Source organism: Mobula hypostoma, chromosome 30 (assembly GCF_963921235.1).
Source record: "Mobula hypostoma chromosome 30, sMobHyp1.1, whole genome shotgun sequence".
Taxonomy (NCBI): Eukaryota; Metazoa; Chordata; class Chondrichthyes; order Myliobatiformes; family Myliobatidae; genus Mobula; species Mobula hypostoma.
In genome coordinates this window covers 4,390,418-4,409,941 of record NC_086126.1, presented here as the reverse complement: position 1 = coordinate 4,409,941, position 19,524 = coordinate 4,390,418, and the positions used below count along the sequence as shown (strand labels likewise).

At 51.3% G+C, this 19,524-nt stretch overlaps 1 protein-coding gene across 4 annotated transcripts in view; it reads left to right on the top strand.

Annotated features, from left to right (window-relative positions):
- The window catches only part of LOC134339707 (neutral alpha-glucosidase AB-like), an 89,265-nt gene extending 69,755 nt beyond the window's left edge, over positions 1-19,510 (top strand). For all 4 annotated transcript variants that reach the window (XM_063036432.1, XM_063036431.1, XM_063036434.1 and 1 more), the window contains 9 exons: positions 576-677; positions 1,779-2,022; positions 4,762-4,823; positions 6,403-6,479; positions 7,300-7,374; positions 14,148-14,261; positions 15,969-16,081; positions 16,679-16,779; positions 18,000-19,510. In XM_063036432.1, coding sequence (XP_062892502.1) covers positions 576-677; positions 1,779-2,022; positions 4,762-4,823; positions 6,403-6,479; positions 7,300-7,374; positions 14,148-14,261; positions 15,969-16,081; positions 16,679-16,779; positions 18,000-18,109 — 998 coding nt within the window. In that variant the 3' untranslated portion in view covers positions 18,110-19,510. The remainder of the gene's footprint in view (positions 1-575; positions 678-1,778; positions 2,023-4,761; positions 4,824-6,402; positions 6,480-7,299; positions 7,375-14,147; positions 14,262-15,968; positions 16,082-16,678; positions 16,780-17,999) is intronic.
- Positions 19,511-19,524: the final 14 nt, after the last annotated feature.

Sequence of the window (19,524 nt, the reverse complement as noted above, 5' to 3'; positions counted from 1 at the left end):
TGCTATGTAGCTTCCTCCCGGATGGGAGTGGGATGGCTGTAACTAAAAGACCGTAAAACATAGCAGAATTAGGCCATTCAGCCTGTTGAGTCTGTATCTCCAGTGCATCATGGCTGATTTATTTTCCTCTCTCAACCCTATCCTCTTGCCTTCTTTCCATAATCTTTGATGCCATTACTAGTCAAGAACCTATAAAACTCCTAGTGACTTGGCCTCCACTGCCATCCGTGGCAACAAATTCCAGAGATTCATCCCCCTCTGGTTAAAGAAATCCCTCTGTACTAAAGGGATGTCCTTGTACCCTCCCACTATAGGACACTCTTTCTAGACCTTGCAATATTCAATATTCAATACGGGGCTCAAAACTGCTCACCATAGTCCAAGTGTGGTCTGACCAAGGCCTTACGGAGCCTCCTTCCTTCTGTATTCTAGTTGTCTCGAAATGATTGCTGGAACTGCACGCGTCTCCAGAGGGAATGAGTGGGTCTGGGCAGCGGGGTTTGCTCTGCCCAGCGGCAGTGTGCACCGTGCGCTGGCTTCTGCCACTGCTCTCATTTCTCCCTTTCCTCCTGCAGGCGCCGTGTGGACGGGTGACAACTCGGCCGAGTGGGACCACCTGAAGGTGTCAGTGCCCATGTGTCTGTCCCTGGCACTGGCGGGCATCTCCTTCTGCGGAGGTTAGTTCACAGGGATGGGAACGGAGTGGGGTTGCTGTGTGCTGTTCCTGAGCTGTGAAGTATTATTATTTTGTGCAGTATTGTTCTTGTTCTCCTGTGGGAAGTGGGTGAGGTAGACAGTAAGACTAGATACGGGGAAGTTGGATTATAAGGGGAGTGGTGAAGAGTTACAGGCCGTTTGGCCCGTTGAATTTTCTCTGCACAAATCTCCTGCTCAACCCATTTAAAAAAAAATTCTCCCCACATTCCTGCCAGCTCCCCCTGAATTCTACCCCTCACCCACACGCTTCAGGGAGAATTCAGAGCAGCCAGTTAACCCGCTGAGCACACACGCTGTCAGGATGTGGGAGGGAACAAGAGGACGTGGTTGCAGGAAGAGAGTGGAAACTCCACACACACACAGATAAACCTGCTTGCTTGCATGTAGAAAGACTGATGCACGTACACACAGAGAAACGTACCACAAGACCATAACATATAGGAGCAGAATTACACCATTGGCCCATCGAGTCTGCCCCGACATTTCATCATTGCTGATCCATTTCCCCTCTCAGCCCCAATACCCTGCCTTCTCCCCGTATCCCTTCATGCCCTGACCGGTAGAATCTATCAACCTCTGCCTTAAATGTACATAAAAGACTTGGCCTGTGACATCGAATTCTGCAGATTCACCACTCTCTGGCTAAAGAAATTCCTCCTCATCTCTGTACCAAAAGGATACCTCTCTATTTTGAGGCTGTGTTCTCTGGGCCTAGACTCCTCCACTATGGGAAACATCCTCTCCACATCCACTCTATCGAAACCTTTCGATATTCAATAAGTATCAATGAAGTCATCCCTCATTCTTCTGAATTCTAGTGAGTACAGGCTCAGAGCCACCAAACACTCCTCATATGACAAGCCTTTCAATCCTGGAATCATTTCCATGAACCCAGGAACCATTGAACACATTTCTGAATCAAGGGATTGGCAGTGGCTAGAAGTGGGAGGAAGCTTGTAGAGCTAGCACAGGAGAGAGGGATCGAATGGACTCTTGTTTCGAGAAGGGGGCCGTTGTTTGCACACGTATCTTCTCTAAACCTCCGAACTTCGGCTCCGCAGCGGACGTTGGTGGCTTCTTCAAGCACCCCAGCGCGGACCTCCTGGTGCGCTGGTACCAGGCGGCGGCCTACCAACCCTTCTTCCGGGCCCACGCCCACCTGGACACACCGCGGCGTGAACCCTGGCTCTTCGGCGACGACAACAAGCAACTGATCCGTGCGGCCATCCGGGAGCGCTACGCTTTGCTTCCTTACTGGTACACCACCTTCTATCACACCTACAGGACTGGCGAGCCCGTCATGAGGTAGGAGGCTGTTGTTCCCTCGATCGCGTACAGCCGCTTCTGTAACAGTGTGAGGGGTAGCATTAACTCTGTGTAAGGGAGTTTCAGTGGCGAGGAAGGCAATTGCATTGTTAGCATTCATTTCGAGAGGACTAGAATATAAGAGCAAGGATGTGATACTCAAGCTTTATAAAGCATTGGTCTGACCGCACTGAGAGTATTGTGAGCAGTTTTCGGACCGTTGTATGTGCTGGCATTGCAGAGAGACCACAGGATGTCCACAAAATTTACACTGGGAATGAAAGGGTTAATGTCTGAGGAGCATTTGATGGCTCTGGGCTTGTACCCACTGGAGTGTAGAAGAATGAGGGGGGAATATTATTGAATCCCATGAAATATTGAAAGACCTCAACAGTGTGGACATGGAAAGGATGTTTCCTATCGTGGGGGAGTCTAGGACAAGAGGGCACAGTCTCAGAATACAAGGATGTTTCTTTAAAGATAAGGAGGAATTTCTTTAGCCAGAGGGTGGAGAATCTGTGGAATTCATCGCCACAGACGACTGTGGAGGGCAAGTCATTGGGTATATTTAAAGCAAAGGTTGATAGGTTCTTGATTAGTCAGGGCAACAAAAGTTACGGGGAGAAGGCACGAGGAAATGGCGAGAAGACTCGATGGGCCAAATGGCCTGATTCTCCTCCTGTGTTTTAACTCTGCAAATACCCCATCCATCGTGATGGTATTAAGAGTAACATTAACTCAGTGTAAACAGGCAGGTGATAATTCTACCATTGTGGTATGTAAAATGGGGATGCCAGAGGTGGTGGTAGAAGCAGGGACGTTTAAGAGACCCTTAGATAGGCACATGGATGATAGAAAATTGGGGAGGGAAGGGTTAGATGAATCTTAGGGTAGGTTCAAAGGTCAGCACAACATCATGGGCCAAAACCCTGGCACTGTGCTCGTTCTATCAGGGGGGTACAGGTCTGCATTTTCTAACATTGTATTTCATTTGCTACTTTCTTGCCCATTCTCCTAATCTGTCTAAGTCCTTCTGCAGCCTTCCTGTTTCCTCAGCACTACCTGCCCCTCCACCACTTGGCAACAAACTTGGCAACAAAGCCATCGATTCCATCATTTAAGTAATTTATATACAGCATAAAAAGAAGTGGTCCTAACACCGATCCTTGCGGAACACCACTAGTCACTGGAAAAGGATCCTCTTATTCCCACTCGCTGCCTCCTACCAAGCAGCCAATGCTCTAACCATACTAGTAACTTTCCTGTAATACCATGGGCTCTTAACTTGGTAAACAGCCTCATGTGTGGCACTTAGTCAAAGGTCTTCTGAAAGTCCAAATATACAACATCCACTGCACCCCCTGTATCTATCCTACGTGTAATCTCCTCAAAAAATTCCAACTGGTTCACCAGGCAAGATTTTCCCTTAAGAAAACCATGTTGACTTTGTCCTATCTTGTCCTGTGTCACCAAGTACTCCATAACCTCATCGTAACAATTGACTCCAACATCTTCCCAACCACTGAGGTCAGGCTAACTGGTCTATAATTTCCTCTCTGCTGCCTTCCTCATTTCTTAAAGAGTGGCGTGACATTTGCAATTTTCCAGTCCTCTGACACCATGCCAGAGTCCAATGATTTCTGAAAGATTACTAATGCCGCCACAATCTTTAACGCTACCTCTTTCAGAACCCTAGGGTGCAGTTCATCTGGTCCAGGTGACTCAGGTCCTCAGACCCTTAGGTCTTCCAGCTTCTTGAGCACTTTCTCTTATAATAGTAATTTTACGCGTGTGTGTGTGTGTGTGAGAGAGAGTGAGAAACACTGTGGGAGAGACTATGTGTGTGCATACACGAGAATTCTCTGTGTTTGTGAGAGAGAGAGACACTATGTGTGTGTGAGAGAGATTCTGTTCTATACGTACGTGGGAGAGAGTGTATATGTACGTGCATGATAGATTCTGTGCATGTGTCAGAGAGAGAGGCACTGTGTGTGAGAGAGATTGCACGTTCTCCCTGAGACCATGTGCTTCCCTCCTCCCCCCCGCCCCAGTGTGGGCATCGGTGGTTTGAGTAGGGGAGGGGAGAGGGTAGAAGCTGGAGGGACTCAATGGTGGGTTAAATGGAGTGAGATGAGTGTAGTGTGCATAGGGATTGGTAAGGGCCTTGATGGACCAAGGCACCTGTTGCCAGACTCCTGTGTAAAATGTACTTCAACAAACTCCCTTTGCTTCCCCAGCTCTGCCCTGTGTCCATAGGCCAGCGGATCAGCTGGGGTGATGTTTTGGGGTGAAGTGGACACTCAGAGTGCCTTTTGTGTCCGTAGCTTTGCCCTGTGTCTGTAGCTTTGCTCTGTGTCCATAGGCCAGCGGATCAGTGTGATTATGTTTTGGGGTGGTGGGCACTCAGAGTGCCTTTGTGTCTGTAGGCCAGCGGATCAGTGTGATAATGTTTTGGGGTGGTGGGCACTCAGAGTGCCGTTGAACAGGAGGGGTGACCCGCAGTGCTGTCCCCATGCCAGTCAGGGTCTGTGCTGGTGATGTCTCCTCGGTTTCCCGGCGTGCCCCTCCGTCAGCAGTGTTCTGCCGTGACCTGCTCGCCCCGGCGGTGCCACACACAGTCTGGCCACTGCGTTTCTTGCACTACCCGGCCTCGGATACTGTACGTGACAGCCAGCTTCGCTGGGAGAAGTCAGTGCATGGTTCCAGTAACTCAGCTCCCCGGTTTGTTTCCCCACCCAGGCCCATGTGGGTGGAGTTCCCCAGAGACACTGAAACCTTCGGCCTTGAGCAGTACATGGTTGGTAAGTGTCACCTCAAACCACCCCTCCCTTTTCCACTCTCCTCCCCCTCCCTTTTCCACTCTCCTCTCCCTCCCTTTTCCACTCTCCTCTCCCTCCCTTTTCCACTCTCCTCTCCCTCCCTTTTCCACTTTCCTCTCCCTCCCTGGCAGCTTTCCCAAATAAAACCAGCAGTTTTGATTTCTCACAGTTCTTTCGGGCACTCCATACACGGAGGGAATAATGCAATCCAGAGTAACACACACACACACACACACACAACACTGCAGGAACTCAGCAGGTCAGGCAGCACCCATGGAAAGAAAATCAAAAGACCCCCCCGCCCATCTCATCTTGCTGCTACTATTGAGCAGGAGGTACAGAAGGCTGAAATGACATGCCACCAGGTTTAATCCCTCAATTTGTAACCAATCAGAACAACCTTGATCATTATTGTCTAGCAGTACTGTGGCCACTTCGCACTGAAATGGACTTTCATCTGCCAGCTTGCACTCCTCCCCTTCCCCCTTCCCTCCCAGTGAATGACCCCTCACCAGAGAGGTGGGGAGAGGGAAGGGGTACAAGCTGGCAGGTGATAGGTGAGGGGGATGGTGGGTGGGTGGGGGAGAGAGGGGATGAAGTGAGACACTGGGAGGTGACAGGTGAGACCAGGTGAGGGGGAAGGTGGGTGGGTGGGGGAGAGGGGGGATGAAGTGAGCCACTGGGAGGTGATAGGTGAGACCAGGTGAGGGGGAAGGTGGGTGGGTGGGGAAGAGGGGGGATGAAGTGAGACACTGGGAGGTGATAGGTGAGACCAGGTGATGGGGAAGGTGGGTGGGGGAGGGGAGTGAAGTGAGACACTGGGAGGTGATGGGTGAGACCAGGTGAGGGGGAAGGTGGGTGGGAGAGGGGAGTGAAGTGAGACACTGGGGGGTGATAGGTGAGACCAGGTGAGGGGGAAGGTGGGTGGGTGGGGGAGAGGGGGGGGTGAAGTGAGACACTGGGAGGTGATAGGTGGAAGAGGTCAAGGGCTGGAGAAGAAGGAATCTAGGAGGGTAGAGTGGACCACGTTATGGGCGGAGGGACATGCCAGGAAACCAAGGAGATATCACCAGCGCAGACCCTGACTGGCATAGGGACAGCATCGGGGGTCACCCCTCCTGTTCGAGAGGGTCTGATAGGAGAGGAGAGTGGACCATGGGAGAAAGGGAAGGAGGAGGGGAACCAGAGGGAGCTGATGGGCTGGTCATGAGGACTAGGAGGAGGAAAGAAGGGGATGAGAGGGGCCCACCAGAATGGTGGGAAAATCAAAAATAAGAGAAGCCGGGGAGGGGGGTTGCCGGAAGTCAGAGAAATGGATGTTCATGCCATCAGGTTGGAGGGTGCACAGCTGAACTACAAGGTATCGCTCCTCCAACCTGAGTTTGGCCTGTTTGTTCAAACCCTGACGGGGCCTCAGCCCGAAACGTCGGCTATTCATTCCCCTCCGTAGATGCTGCCTGACCTGCTGAGCTCCTCCGTTATCCTGTGTGCGTCGCTGAAGATTTCCAGCGTCTGCAGGGTCTAGTGCGTAGGTGACGTCACCTTTGCCGTCTCGTTTCAGGTAACGCCCTGCTGGTTCACCCGGTATTGGAGCAGAACGCCCATGGCGTGCTGGTTTACCTCCCAGGGAACGGCGAGGTGAGTCCTGTACCCTCTGCCCTTCTCAGGTGGGGACGCGAGTAACTGGGTGGGGCGGTCAGCAGAACGCTTGCTGGTTCAATTTAATGCTGTCTGTAAGACATTTGAATTTCTATTCCCGTGATCGCGTGGGACTCCTCCTGGTGCTTCCGTTTCCCCCCACAATCCAAAGATTTTATTTTTTTAAATTTAGAAATGCAGCGCGGGACAGGCCCAACGAGCCGCACCACTCAGCACCCCACCTAGTTAACTCTAGCCTAATCACAGCTTACAATGAGCATTCGATCTACTAACCAGTATGTCTTTGGACTGCCAGGGGAAACCCACGCGCTCACGAGGAACGTAAAGACTCCTTACCGGCGGCTTCGGAATTGAACTCCAAGCTGTAATGGCGTTGCGCTGACTGTGACGCTACCGTGCATGGCGCCCCAGAGATGTAGGTCAGTTGTCCGGACGAGGGCAACTGCACGGCACCGGCTCCCCACGACAGTGGCAAGACCTGAACCTGTGACGCTGCGCTAACTGCTACACTGCCGTCACAGGAAAAGACCCGTCTGTGGTGAGGGGTGAACGCTTTACAGTGGTTGGAAGATCGGCGTTCCGGTCCCCGTTTCCGCCGGGTGCTCCAGTATCCTCCCACCTCCCAAAGACGTGCGGGTTAGGGTCAGCGGGTCGTGGAGACGCTCTGCTGGCGCCGGTGACACTTGCGGGCTGCCCCCAGCACGATCCAGCGGACCGCACTGGCCATTGACGCAACTGACGCGCGTTTCGACGTACGGTAAAGCTCGTCCTTCTGAACTTCTGTGCGTTTCTCTGGCAGTTCTGGTACGACACACACACCCACCAGAGGCACGCCAGCCCACAGAACCTGTACATCACCGTCACGCTCAGCTCGGTAAGTTCCGTGAAGTCACACCTTTCTAGATTTGTGCCTGGAGGCGTGATGGTTGGGTTTGATGATTTGGGGGGGGGGGGTTCCCTTTGCCTGTCTTGTTTGCAGAGGTGGAGGGTGGAGCGGTGATGATTTAATATGACAACACATCTCACGTTCTTGGTTGAAGTATTAAAGTGGTGAACTGAGTTGTTCAGCGGCCAAACAGGCCCTTTGACCCATCTGGTCTATCCTAGTCCTTTTTGGCCCATATCCCTCTAAACCTTAACTGTGCATATCCCTCCAACTACCTTTCTGCATGCTGTTTATTGACCTGTCTCTTCCTCTGGCAGCTCGTTCCATTTACAGACCACCTTCCAGGTGAAACAGTTGCCCCTCAGGCTCCGATTAAATCTCTCCTCTCTCACCTGAAATTACTTGATTCCCCAACCCTGTGGGGAAAGACTGTGTGTGTACATCCTTTCTGTACCCCTCATGATTTTATATAATTCTATAAAATCACCCCTCAATGTCCTCCACGCAGCAAAAATAGTCCCAAGCTATTCAGTCTCTCTCCATAAGTCCCCACAATATCCTCGTAAATCTCCTTCCTTTCCTTTTAAAACAAAACTACAAAAGTTTATCCACACATAAAATGCACAAAAAGTCCAAACATCAGGGATTTACAAGACAAATTAAAATGGGTTACTGTTATTTACTTAGCCGGGCGGTGGTGTAGTGGCATCAGCATGGCTTCATCCCCCTCTCTCTCACTTCATCCCCCTCTCTCTCACTTCATCCCCCTCTCTCTCACTTCATCCCCCTCTCTCACTTCACCCCTCTCTCACTTCACCCCTCTCTCTCACTTCACCCCCCTCTCTCACTTCACCCCTCTCTCTCACTTCATCCCCCTCTCTCTCACTTCATCCCCCTCTCTCTCACTTCATCCCCCTCTCTCTCACTTCACCCCCCTCTCTCTCACTTCACCCCTCTCTCTCACTTCATCCCTCTCTCTCCATCCAGCCTCTCACTTCATCCCTCTCTCTCACTTCATCCCTCTCTCTCACTTCACCCCTCTCTCTCACTTCATCCCTCTCTCTCCATCCAGCCTCTCACTTCACCCCTCTCTCTCACTTCATCCCCCTCTCTCTCACTTCATCCCCCTCTCTCTCACTTCATCCCTCTCTCACTTCATCCCTCTCTCTCACTTCATCCCTCTCTCTCCATCCAGCCTCTCACTTCATCCCTCTCTCTCACTTCATCCCCCTCTCTCTCACTTCATCCCCCTCTCTCACTTCACCCCTCTCTCTCACTTCACCCCTCTCTCTCACTTCACCCCTCTCTCTCACTTCACCCCTCTCTCTCACTTCATCCCCCTCTCTCTCACTTCATCCCCCTCTCTCTCACTTCATCCCCCTCTCTCTCACTTCACCCCTCTCTCTCACTTCACCCCTCTCTCTCACTTCATCCCCCTCTCTCTCACTTCATCCCCCTCTCTCTCACTTCATCCCCCTCTCTCACTTCACCCCTCTCTCTCACTTCACCCCTCTCTCTCACTTCATCCCCCTCTCTCTCACTTCATCCCCCTCTCTCTCACTTCATCCCCCTCTCTCTCACTTCATCCCCCTCTCTCTCACTTCATCCCCCTCTCTCTCACTTCACCCCTCTCTCTCACTTCATCCCTCTCTCTCACTTCACCCCTCTCTCTCACTTCATCCCTCTCTCTCACTTCATCCCTCTCTCACTTCACCCCTCTCTCTCACTTCACCTCTCTCTCTCACTTCATCCCTCTCTCTCACTTCACCCCTCTCTCTCACTTCACCCCTCTCTCTCACTTCACCCCCCTCTCTCACTTCACCCCTCTCTCTCACTTCACCCCTCTCTCTCACTTCATCCCCCTCTCTCACTTCACCCCCCTCTCTCACTTCACCCCTCTCTCTCCATCCAGCCTCTCACTTCATCCCCCTCTCACTTCATCCCTCTCTCTCACTTCACCCCCCTCTCTCCATCCAGCCTCTCACTTCATCCCTCTCTCTCACTTCACCCCTCTCTCTCACTTCATCCCTCTCTCTCACTTCATCCCTCTCTCTCACTTCACCCCTCTCTCTCACTTCATCCCCCTCTCTCACTTCACCCCTCTCTCTCACTTCATCCCTCTCTCTCACTTCATCCCCCTCTCTCACTTCACCCCTCTCTCTCACTTCATCCCCCTCTCTCACTTCACCCCCCTCTCTCACTTCACCCCTCTCTCTCACTTCACCCCTCTCTCTCACTTCATCCCTCTCTCTCACTTCATCCCCCTCTCTCACTTCACCCCTCTCTCTCACTTCATCCCTCTCTCTCACTTCATCCCCCTCTCTCACTTCACCCCTCTCTCTCACTTCATCCCCCTCTCTCACTTCACCCCTCTCTCTCCATCCAGCCTCTCACTTCACCCCTCTCTCACTTCACCCCTCTCTCTCACTTCACCCCTCTCTCTCACTTCATCCCTCTCTCTCACTTCATCCCCCTCTCTCACTTCACCCCTCTCTCTCACTTCATCCCTCTCTCTCCATCCAGCCTCTCACTTCATCCCTCTCTCTCACTTCACCCCTCTCTCTCACTTCACCCCTCTCTCTCACTTCACCCCTCTCTCTCACTTCATCCCCCTCTCTCACTTCATCCCTCTCTCTCACTTCACCCCTCTCTCTCACTTCATCCCTCTCTCTCACTTCACCCCCCTCTCTCACTTCACCCCTCTCTCTCACTTCATCCCCCTCTCTCACTTCACCCCTCTCTCACTTCACCCCTCTCTCTCACTTCATCCCCCTCTCTCACTTCATCCCTCTCTCTCACTTCACCCCTCTCTCTCACTTCATCCCCCTCTCTCTCACTTCACCCCTCTCTCTCACTTCACCCCCTCTCTCTCACTTCACCCCTCTCTCTCACTTCACCCCTCTCTCTCACTTCATCCCCCTCTCTCACTTCATCCCTCTCTCTCCATCCAGCCTCTCACTTCACCCCTCTCTCTCACTTCATCCCCTCTCTCACTTCACCCCTCTCTCTCACTTCATCCCCCTCTCTCTCCACCCCTCTCACTTCACCCCTCTCTCTCACTTCATCCCCCTCTCTCACTTCATCCCTCTCTCTCACTTCACCCCTCCTCTCACTTCATCTCTCTCTCACTTCACCCCTCTCTCTCACTTCATCCCCCTCTCTCTCACTTCACCCCTCTCTCTCACTTCACCCCTCTCTCTCACTTCATCCCCCTCCCTCACTTCATCCCTCTCTCTCCATCCAGCCTCTCACTTCACCCCTCTCTCTCACTTCATCCCTCTCTCTCACTTCACCCCTCTCTCTCACTTCATCCCTCTCTCTCCATCCAGCCTCTCACTTCACCCCTCTCTCTCACTTCATCCCCCTCTCTCTCACTTCATCCCCCTCTCTCTCACTTCATCCCTCTCTCTCACTTCACCCCTCTCTCTCACTTCATCCCTCTCTCTCACTTCATCCCTCTCTCTCACTTCATCCCTCTCTCACTTCATCCCCCTCTCTCACTTCATCCCTCTCTCTCACTTCACCCCCCTCTCTCACTTCACCCCTCTCTCTCACTTCACCCCTCTCTCACTTCATCCCCCTCTCTCTCACTTCATCCCCCTCTCTCTCACTTCACCCCTCTCTCTCACTTCATCCCCCTCTCTCTCACTTCATCCCCCTCTCTCTCACTTCATCCCTCTCTCTCACTTCATCCCCCTCTCTCTCACTTCACCCCCCTCTCTCACTTCACCCCTCTCTCTCACTTCATCCCTCTCTCTCACTTCACCTCTCTCTCTCACTTCACCCCCCTCTCTCACTTCACCCCTCTCTCTCACTTCATCCCCCTCTCTCTCACTTCATCCCTCTCTCTCACTTCACCCCTCTCTCACTTCATCCCCCTCTCTCACTTCATCCCTCTCTCTCACTTCACCCCTCTCTCACTTCATCCCCCTCTCTCTACTTCATCCCTCTCTCTCACTTCATCCCCCTCTCTCTCACTTCACCCCTCTCTCTCACTTCATCCCCCTCTCTCTCACTTCACCCCCCTCTCTCACTTCATCCCCCTCTCTCTCACTTCATCCCTCTCTCTCACTTCATCCCCCTCTCTCTCATTTCACCCCTCTCTCTCCATCCAGCCTCTCACTTCACCCCTCTCTCACTTCATCCCCCTCTCTCACTTCATCCCTCTCTCTCACTTCATCCCCCTCTCTCTCACTTCATCCCTCTCTCTCACTTCATCCCCCTCTCTCTCACTTCATCCCCCTCTCTCTCACTTCATCCCTCTCTCACTTCACCCCCCTCTCTCACTTCATCCCCCTCTCTCTCACTTCATCCCTCTCTCTCACTTCATCCCCCTCTCTCTCACTTCATCCCCCTCTTTCTCACTTCATCCCCCTCTCTCTCACTTCACCCCCTCTCTCACTTCATCCCCCTCTCTCTCACTTCATCCCTCTCTCTCACTTCATCCCCCTCTCTCTCACTTCATCCCCCTCTCTCTCACTTCATCCCCCTCTCTCTCACTTCATCCCCCTCTCTCTCACTTCATCCCCCTCTCTCTCACTTCACCCCTCTCTCTCCATCCAGCCTCTCACTTCACCCCCCTCTCTCTCACTTCATCCCTCTCTCTCACTTCATCCCTCTCTCTCACTTCATCCCCCTCTTCTCTCACTTCATCCCCCTCTTTCTCACTTCATCCCCCTCTCTCTCACTTCACCCCCTCTCTCACTTCATCCCCCTCTCTCTCACTTCATCCCTCTCTCTCACTTCATCCCCCTCTCTCTCACTTCATCCCTCTCTCTCACTTCACCCCTCTCTCTCACTTCATCCCTCTCTCTCACTTCACCTCTCTCTCTCACTTCACCCCCCTCTCTCACTTCACCCCTCTCTCTCACTTCATCCCCCTCTCTCTCACTTCATCCCTCTCTCTCACTTCACCCCTCTCTCACTTCATCCCCCTCTCTCACTTCATCCCTCTCTCTCACTTCACCCCTCTCTCACTTCATCCCCCTCTCTCACTTCATCCCTCTCTCTCACTTCATCCCCCTCTCTCTCACTTCACCCCTCTCTCTCACTTCATCCCCCTCTCTCTCACTTCACCCCCCTCTCTCACTTCATCCCCCTCTCTCTCACTTCATCCCTCTCTCTCACTTCATCCCCCTCTCTCTCATTTCACCCCTCTCTCTCCATCCAGCCTCTCACTTCACCCCTCTCTCACTTCATCCCCCTCTCTCACTTCATCCCTCTCTCTCACTTCATCCCCCTCTCTCTCACTTCATCCCTCTCTCTCACTTCATCCCCCTCTCTCTCACTTCATCCCCCTCTCTCTCACTTCATCCCTCTCTCACTTCACCCCCCTCTCTCACTTCATCCCCCTCTCTCTCACTTCATCCCTCTCTCTCACTTCATCCCCCTCTCTCTCACTTCATCCCCCTCTTTCTCACTTCATCCCCCTCTCTCTCACTTCACCCCCTCTCTCACTTCATCCCCCTCTCTCTCACTTCATCCCTCTCTCTCACTTCATCCCCCTCTCTCTCACTTCATCCCCCTCTCTCTCACTTCATCCCCCTCTCTCTCACTTCATCCCCCTCTCTCTCACTTCATCCCCCTCTCTCTCACTTCACCCCTCTCTCTCCATCCAGCCTCTCACTTCACCCCCCTCTCTCTCACTTCATCCCTCTCTCTCACTTCATCCCTCTCTCTCACTTCATCCCCCTCTCTCTCACTTCATCCCCCTCTCTCTCACTTCATCCCCCTCTCTCTCACTTCATCCCCCTCTCTCACTTCATCCCTCTCTCTCACTTCACCCCTCTCTCTCCTTCCAGCCTCTCACTTCACCCCTCTCTCTCCATCCAGCCTCTCACTTCATCCCTCTCTCTCATCCACCTACAGTGTCTCTGAACACACAATCATTACAGCAGCAATGGACCACAACGAGTTCCAGTCCTGTATCACAGAGCAAACCTGATAAAATGCAATGTGCAAATGACTGTTTAAGTGATACGTATGATTAGTTTATATACGTAGACTGATCGTGTGTACATGGTGCAGGAATACGGTACCTCTGATGGGAGATGAAATTACTCTTGGCAAGAAGAACTCTTCTAGGTAGCAACAGGGCAGATGAAAACACAGCACGACAGTGACTGTGTCAGTGTGGGTGTGAGGTGTGGAGTGACAGTGAATGGGGGGATGAAGGGGGTGGTGAGGGACTGTGGAGAGGAGTGTGTCAGTGTGGGTATGAGGTGTGGAGTGTCAGTGTGGAGTGACAGTGAATGGGGGGATGAAGGGGGTGGTGAGGGACTGTGGAGAGGAGTGTGTCAGTGTGGGTATGAGGTGTGGAGTGTCAGTGTGGAGTGACAGTGAATGGGGGGATGAAGGGGGTGGTGAGGGACTGTGGAGAGGAGTGTGTCAGTGTGGGTATGAGGTGTGGAGTGTCAGTGTGAAGTGACAGTGAATGGGGGGATGAAGGGGGTGGTGAGGGACTGTGGAGAGGAGTGTGTCAGTGTGGGTGTGAGGTGTGGAGTGTCAGTGTGAAGTGACAGTGAATGGGGGATGAAGGGGGTGGTGAGAGACTGGAGAGGAGTGTGTCAGTGTGGGTATGAGGTGTGGAGTGTCAGTGTGAAGTGACAGTGAATGGTGGAGTGACTGAATGGGGGGATGAAGGGGGTGGTGAGGGACTGTAGAGCTGATGTGGATGTACTGGCGGTGGGATTTACGTTGGACTGCTTCCCTGTGGTTCCTTTGGCGAGGGGGGTCTGACATTTTGCACTTTAATTCTCCAGATCCCAGTCTACCAGAGAGGAGGCACCATCATTCCCCGGAAGGAGCGTGTCCGGAGATCGTCGTCCTGCATGCACAACGATCCCTACACCCTCTACGTGGCACTGGATGCACAGGTAACCTGGGCACGGCTGTCCCTGCGCTGTTGTACTGCCCTATAAGACCATGACCAGAATAAACCATTTGGCCCATCGAGTCTTCTCCGCCATTTCAGCATGGCTGATCCGTTTTTCTCTTAAGTCGTGCCCCCCCCCCCCCGTATCCCTTCATGAATCACTAATCAAGGATCTATCAACCTCTGCCATAAATATACCTAAAGACTTGCTGCCTGTGGCAACAAATTCCACAGATTCACCACTCTCTGGCTAAAGAGATTCCTCACAGTCTCTGTTGTGAAAGGACACCCCTCTACTCCGAGGCTGAGTCCGCTGGTCTTAGACTCCCCCACCACAGGAAACATTTCCCTTCCTCAGCACAGACTCAACCTGCAAATTAACCTTCAGGGAATCCTGCACAAGGACTCCCCAAGTCCTTTTGAACCTCAGTTTTTTACATTATCACTCCATTTAAAAAATAGTTAACCCTTTCATTTCTTCTACCAAAGTGCATAACCATACACTTTCCAACACTGTATTCCATCCGCCATTTCTTCGCCCATTCTCCTAACCTGTCTGATTCCTTTCGTAGCTTCCCCACTTCCTTAAAACTACTTGTCCCTCCACTTACCTTCATATCGTCTGCAAACTTTGCAACAAAACCATCAATTCCATCATCCAAAGCATTGATATATAATGTAAAAAGAATCGGTCCCAATGCAGACACAGACCCCTGTGGAACACCACTAGTCACTGACTGTCAACCAGTAAGGACTCCCTTTATTCCCACTCATTGTCTCTGCTAATCAGTTACTGCTTTATCCATGCTAGAACCTTTCCTGTAATACCATTGGCTCTTACCTTGCTAAACAGTACCTTCTGAAAATCCCAAGTATGTAACATCAACTGATTCTCCTTTGTCTATCCTGCCTGTTATTTCTTCCAAAGAATTCCGACAGATTGGTCAGGCAAGATTTTCCCTGGAGGAAACCATGCTGACTTTGGCCTATTTTATCATGTGCCTGCAAGTACCCTAAAGCCTCATCCATAATAATCGACTCCAACATCTTCCCAAGTACTGAGACCACACTAACTGGTTTATAGTTTCCTTCTGTGTCTCTCTCCTCTTGAAAAATGGAGTAACATTTGCAATTTTCCAGCCTTCCAGAACCATTCCAGAATCTAGTGATTCTTGAAAGATAATTACTATTGACTCCACAATCTCTTCAGCCAGCTCTTTTCAGAACCCGCGGTCCAGGTGACTTATCTACCTTCAGATCTTTCAGCTTCCCAAGAACCTTCCCTCTAGTTATGGCAATGTCACACGCTTCATGACCCCGACACCTGGAACTTCTAGTGTTTTTCACAGTGAGGACTGATGCAAAGCAAAAATTCAGTTCGTCTGCCATTATTATCTTTCCAGCATTGTTTTCCAGTGGTCCGATATCCACTCTCGCCTCTTTTTTTACACTTTATGTATCTGAAGAAACTTCTGGTATCCTCTTAACTAGCTTACTTAACGGTTTGAAGCCAGTTAGAACCACCCTGAGATCTGCGCAGGGTGCAGTGGGTCATCTCTTGGTAACCTGTGAGTACAGGCTGTCAGGGTAACTTCAGGCTGTTAACTATTCAGATTGGGATTAAAGATATCTCTTTCTCTCAAACCTGACCTCCTCTCCCTCCATCCTCCCTCCTCTCCTTCCTCCCCCTCCCTCCTCTTCTCCCCAGAATGCTGCTGAGGGGGATCTGTTTGTTGACGATGGCCACACATTCAACTTCGAAACTAAGGGCGAGTACCTTCACAGGAGATTCACCTTTGCAAACAATTCCCTCACCTCCAGGTATGTGACCGATGGGTGGGGCTTGTTAGAGATTTAGTCACACAAGTTTAAAGTTCACACAGATGCTGCAGTTAAATTCAAAGACTTGATTAAATGAAAATTAAATCCGGTCTTAGTAACAGTAATGACTATGACTCCAGTCTGTCCTTACCCGGTCTGGGTCTATATGTGACTCCAGTCCATCCTTACCCAGTCTGGGTCTATATGTGACTCCAGTCCGTCCTCACCTGTCTAGGTCTATATGTGACTCCAGTCCGTCCTCACCTCTCTAGGTCTATATGTGACTCCAGTCCATCCTGACCCGGTCTGGGTCTATATGTGACTCCAGTCCGTCCTCACCCGGTCTGGGTCTATATGTGACTCCAGTCCGTCCTCACCCCGTCTGGGTCTATATGTGACTCCAGTCCATCCTCACCTGGTCTGGGTCTATATGTGACTCCAGTCCGTCCTTACCCGGTCTGGGTCTATATGTGACTCCAGTCCATCCTTACCTCCTGTGGATATTTTGCGTAACAGTGATAGTTAAATCATGTGAATAGATTTTAAAATCCTGATTTACTGGGGAAGGTGTGTTTAATGTGCTGAATTTAATTTCAGATCTGCAACTTCCAAGGGTCACTTCAGCACCCCCGCTTGGATAGAGAGGGTGGTTGTCCTGGGGACAAGGAAACCCTCGTCTGTTGTTCTTAAACTTCCCGGTAAGTGTGAACACCAACCACTAGAGCTTTCGCATCGCACCCTCTTGGCTCTCTCACCGCTCCTGACTGGGCAGGGTGGGGGGCTATGTATCACACGCAAAGTGCTGGAGGATCTTAGCACTTCTGGCGGGGTATTAGGTCAGGCCATCTCTCGAGACACATATGATGTTCTCCTAAGGGGTTGTCTATTGGTGGGCCCTCAGGTGATTGTAGAGGCCGACCCGGGATCCAGATATTCTGGTGCAGTGTGGGCAAGAGTAAGTGGTGGCTGTGGCTGGGTCTTTTGGTTTATAAATGACCTGGATGAAGTGGAGAGATGGGTTAGTAAATTTGCTGATGACACAAAGGTTGGGTGTGTTGTGGATAGTGTGGAGGGCTGTCAGAGGTTACAGCGGGACAACGATAGGATGCAAAGCTGGGCTGTGAGGTGGTTCATTTTGGTAGGTCAAATATGATGGCAGAATGTAATATTAATGGGTAAGACTCTGGGCAGTGTGGAGGATCAGAGGGATCTTGGGTTCTGAGTCCATAGGACACTCAAAGCTGCTGTGCAGGTTGACTCTGTGGTTAAGAAGGCGTACAGTGTACTGGCCTTCATCAGTCGTGGAATTGAGTTTAGGAGCCGAGAGGTAATGTTGTAGCTATTTAGGACCCCGGTCAGACCCCACTTGGAGTACTGTGCTCAGTTCTAGTCACCTCACTACAGGAAGGATGTGGAAGCTATAGAAAGGGTGCAGGGGAGACTTACAAGAATGTTGCCTGGATTGGGGAGCATGCCTTATGAAAACAGGCTGAGTGAACTCGGCCTTTTCTCCTTGGAGCGACGGAGGATGAGAGGTGACCTGATAGAGGTGTACAAGATGATGAGAGGCATTGATTGTGTGGATAGTCAGAGGCTTTTTCCCAGGGCTGAAATGGCTAGCACGAGAGGGCACAGTTTTAAGGTGCTTGGAAGTAGGTACAGAGGAGATGTCAGGGGTAAGTTTTTTACGCAGAGAGTGGTGAGTGCGTGGAATGGGCTGCCAGCGATGGTGGTGGATACGATAGGGTCTTTTCAGAGACTTTTTGATAGGCGCATGGAGCTTAGAAAAATAGAGGGCTAAGGGTAACCCTAGGAAATTTCTAAGGACAGGACATGTTCAGCACAGTTTTTGTGGGCCGAAGGGCCTGGATTGTACTGTCGGTTTTCTATGTTGCCTCACTATGTTGTCCCTCTGCAGATGGCACTGAATCGAGGCTGGACTTCGAGTACAACGCTGAACCCTCCGTTCTGACCATCCGCAAACCGGCTGTGAACGTGGCCTCTGACTGGACGCTGGACATCCTATAGTGCCTGATGGCTTCCACCCCTCTCTCTCTCTCCCCACCGTAGGGTAGTCAGCTGCTCTCGACAGGATCGTGGACTCAAAACATCTGCTCCCCAAGTGTGCATCCGGATTAGACAGTGTGCCCTTGGTTTGGACGCTGTCTTGCTCGAAACACAACCGAGGACTCCTCCCCTTCTCTTCCCCCCTCATGTGGCACCATTAATTTTGTTTTGAAGTTCAGATGCTGTCTGCCTTGCCTGCCTTGTACGATTTACTGTCTCTTGTCTGTCCTACTAATTCTTCCCGATTTCTTCCATCTCTCGTCCGTCCCACTATTGATTCTCAAGATCTCGCTCACTCACACTGCCTCAGTGTGTGAACCAGTAAATGCACCCTTTGCCGTTGTTTTTCCCTTCATGAGTGTTAACTTTTGTACTTTTTTTAAAATACCCTTTTTCTTGGAGAATGAAAACGATCCCCGTTCTGCTAACAAACTGCACTGAAACTGGGCTTTAGTTTCCAGGGCTCAGCCTTGCCTGCTGTCTCTTAGGGGAAGGAGTCTTTGGAAGACCACGTACCCCAAGCTTGATGCTTTGTGTCGGACAAGCAGGCACTCAGCTGTAACCCTGGAAAATTTCACGACCAAACTTCGTCTGCAGGTAAATCCTGCTTTTCCTCTTGGCTGCTACCCTGTTAGAGAGAGCAGGACTATTTTGGACTTCTCTGGAAAGTTTGACATTTTTTTTTGGTTCTCACTTTTTCCTGCACTCTCTTCTGATTCTGGGGCCATCTCCTTCCCTCTCCCTAGATGTCCCCCACCATTCAGTTCTTGGGACTTGCTGATCATGGGTTTAATTTGGCACTGAAACTGCAGTTCTTGTCTCTGAACTCTTCCCCCCACCCACCTGCCACAGTAATCTTCATGATCACCTCACTGGCTGTGTGCACGTGTATATATTTGTCTTTTATAGATTACTGCAGCAGTCAAAATCCGATTGAAATGAGGAAAAAATTCAACTTAATTCTCTCGGGTCTGTGATGCTCCTGTGTTGGCCCTGCCCGGAGAACCGAAGGCATAACAGGGACATTGGGGGTGGGGTGGGGTGGAATCTGGATCATTGTACGAAATTGGGAGATTGAGCTGTTCGTCCCTGAATGTGCCCTGTCAGATCCTACACCGGGGTGGTGACACTTGCAGAGGGACTGGGTGGGCTCAGTAACTGTGCTCTCCCTTCCCCACTCAGAGGGTGGTGGGGGAGAGCATGAGCCTGGTTCCCTGTTTGAGCACTGGGCTGGTGGGTTCTTCCCGTCCTGGAGGGCTTCCGCCATTCAAAGCTGAAGGAAAGTTTTCTCAGACCAAAATGATCTCTTGTGTGGGATGTTTTTTTGATAAGTGGATTAGAAATAAAATGGATGAAACTGTGGATCGTGTGTGTGT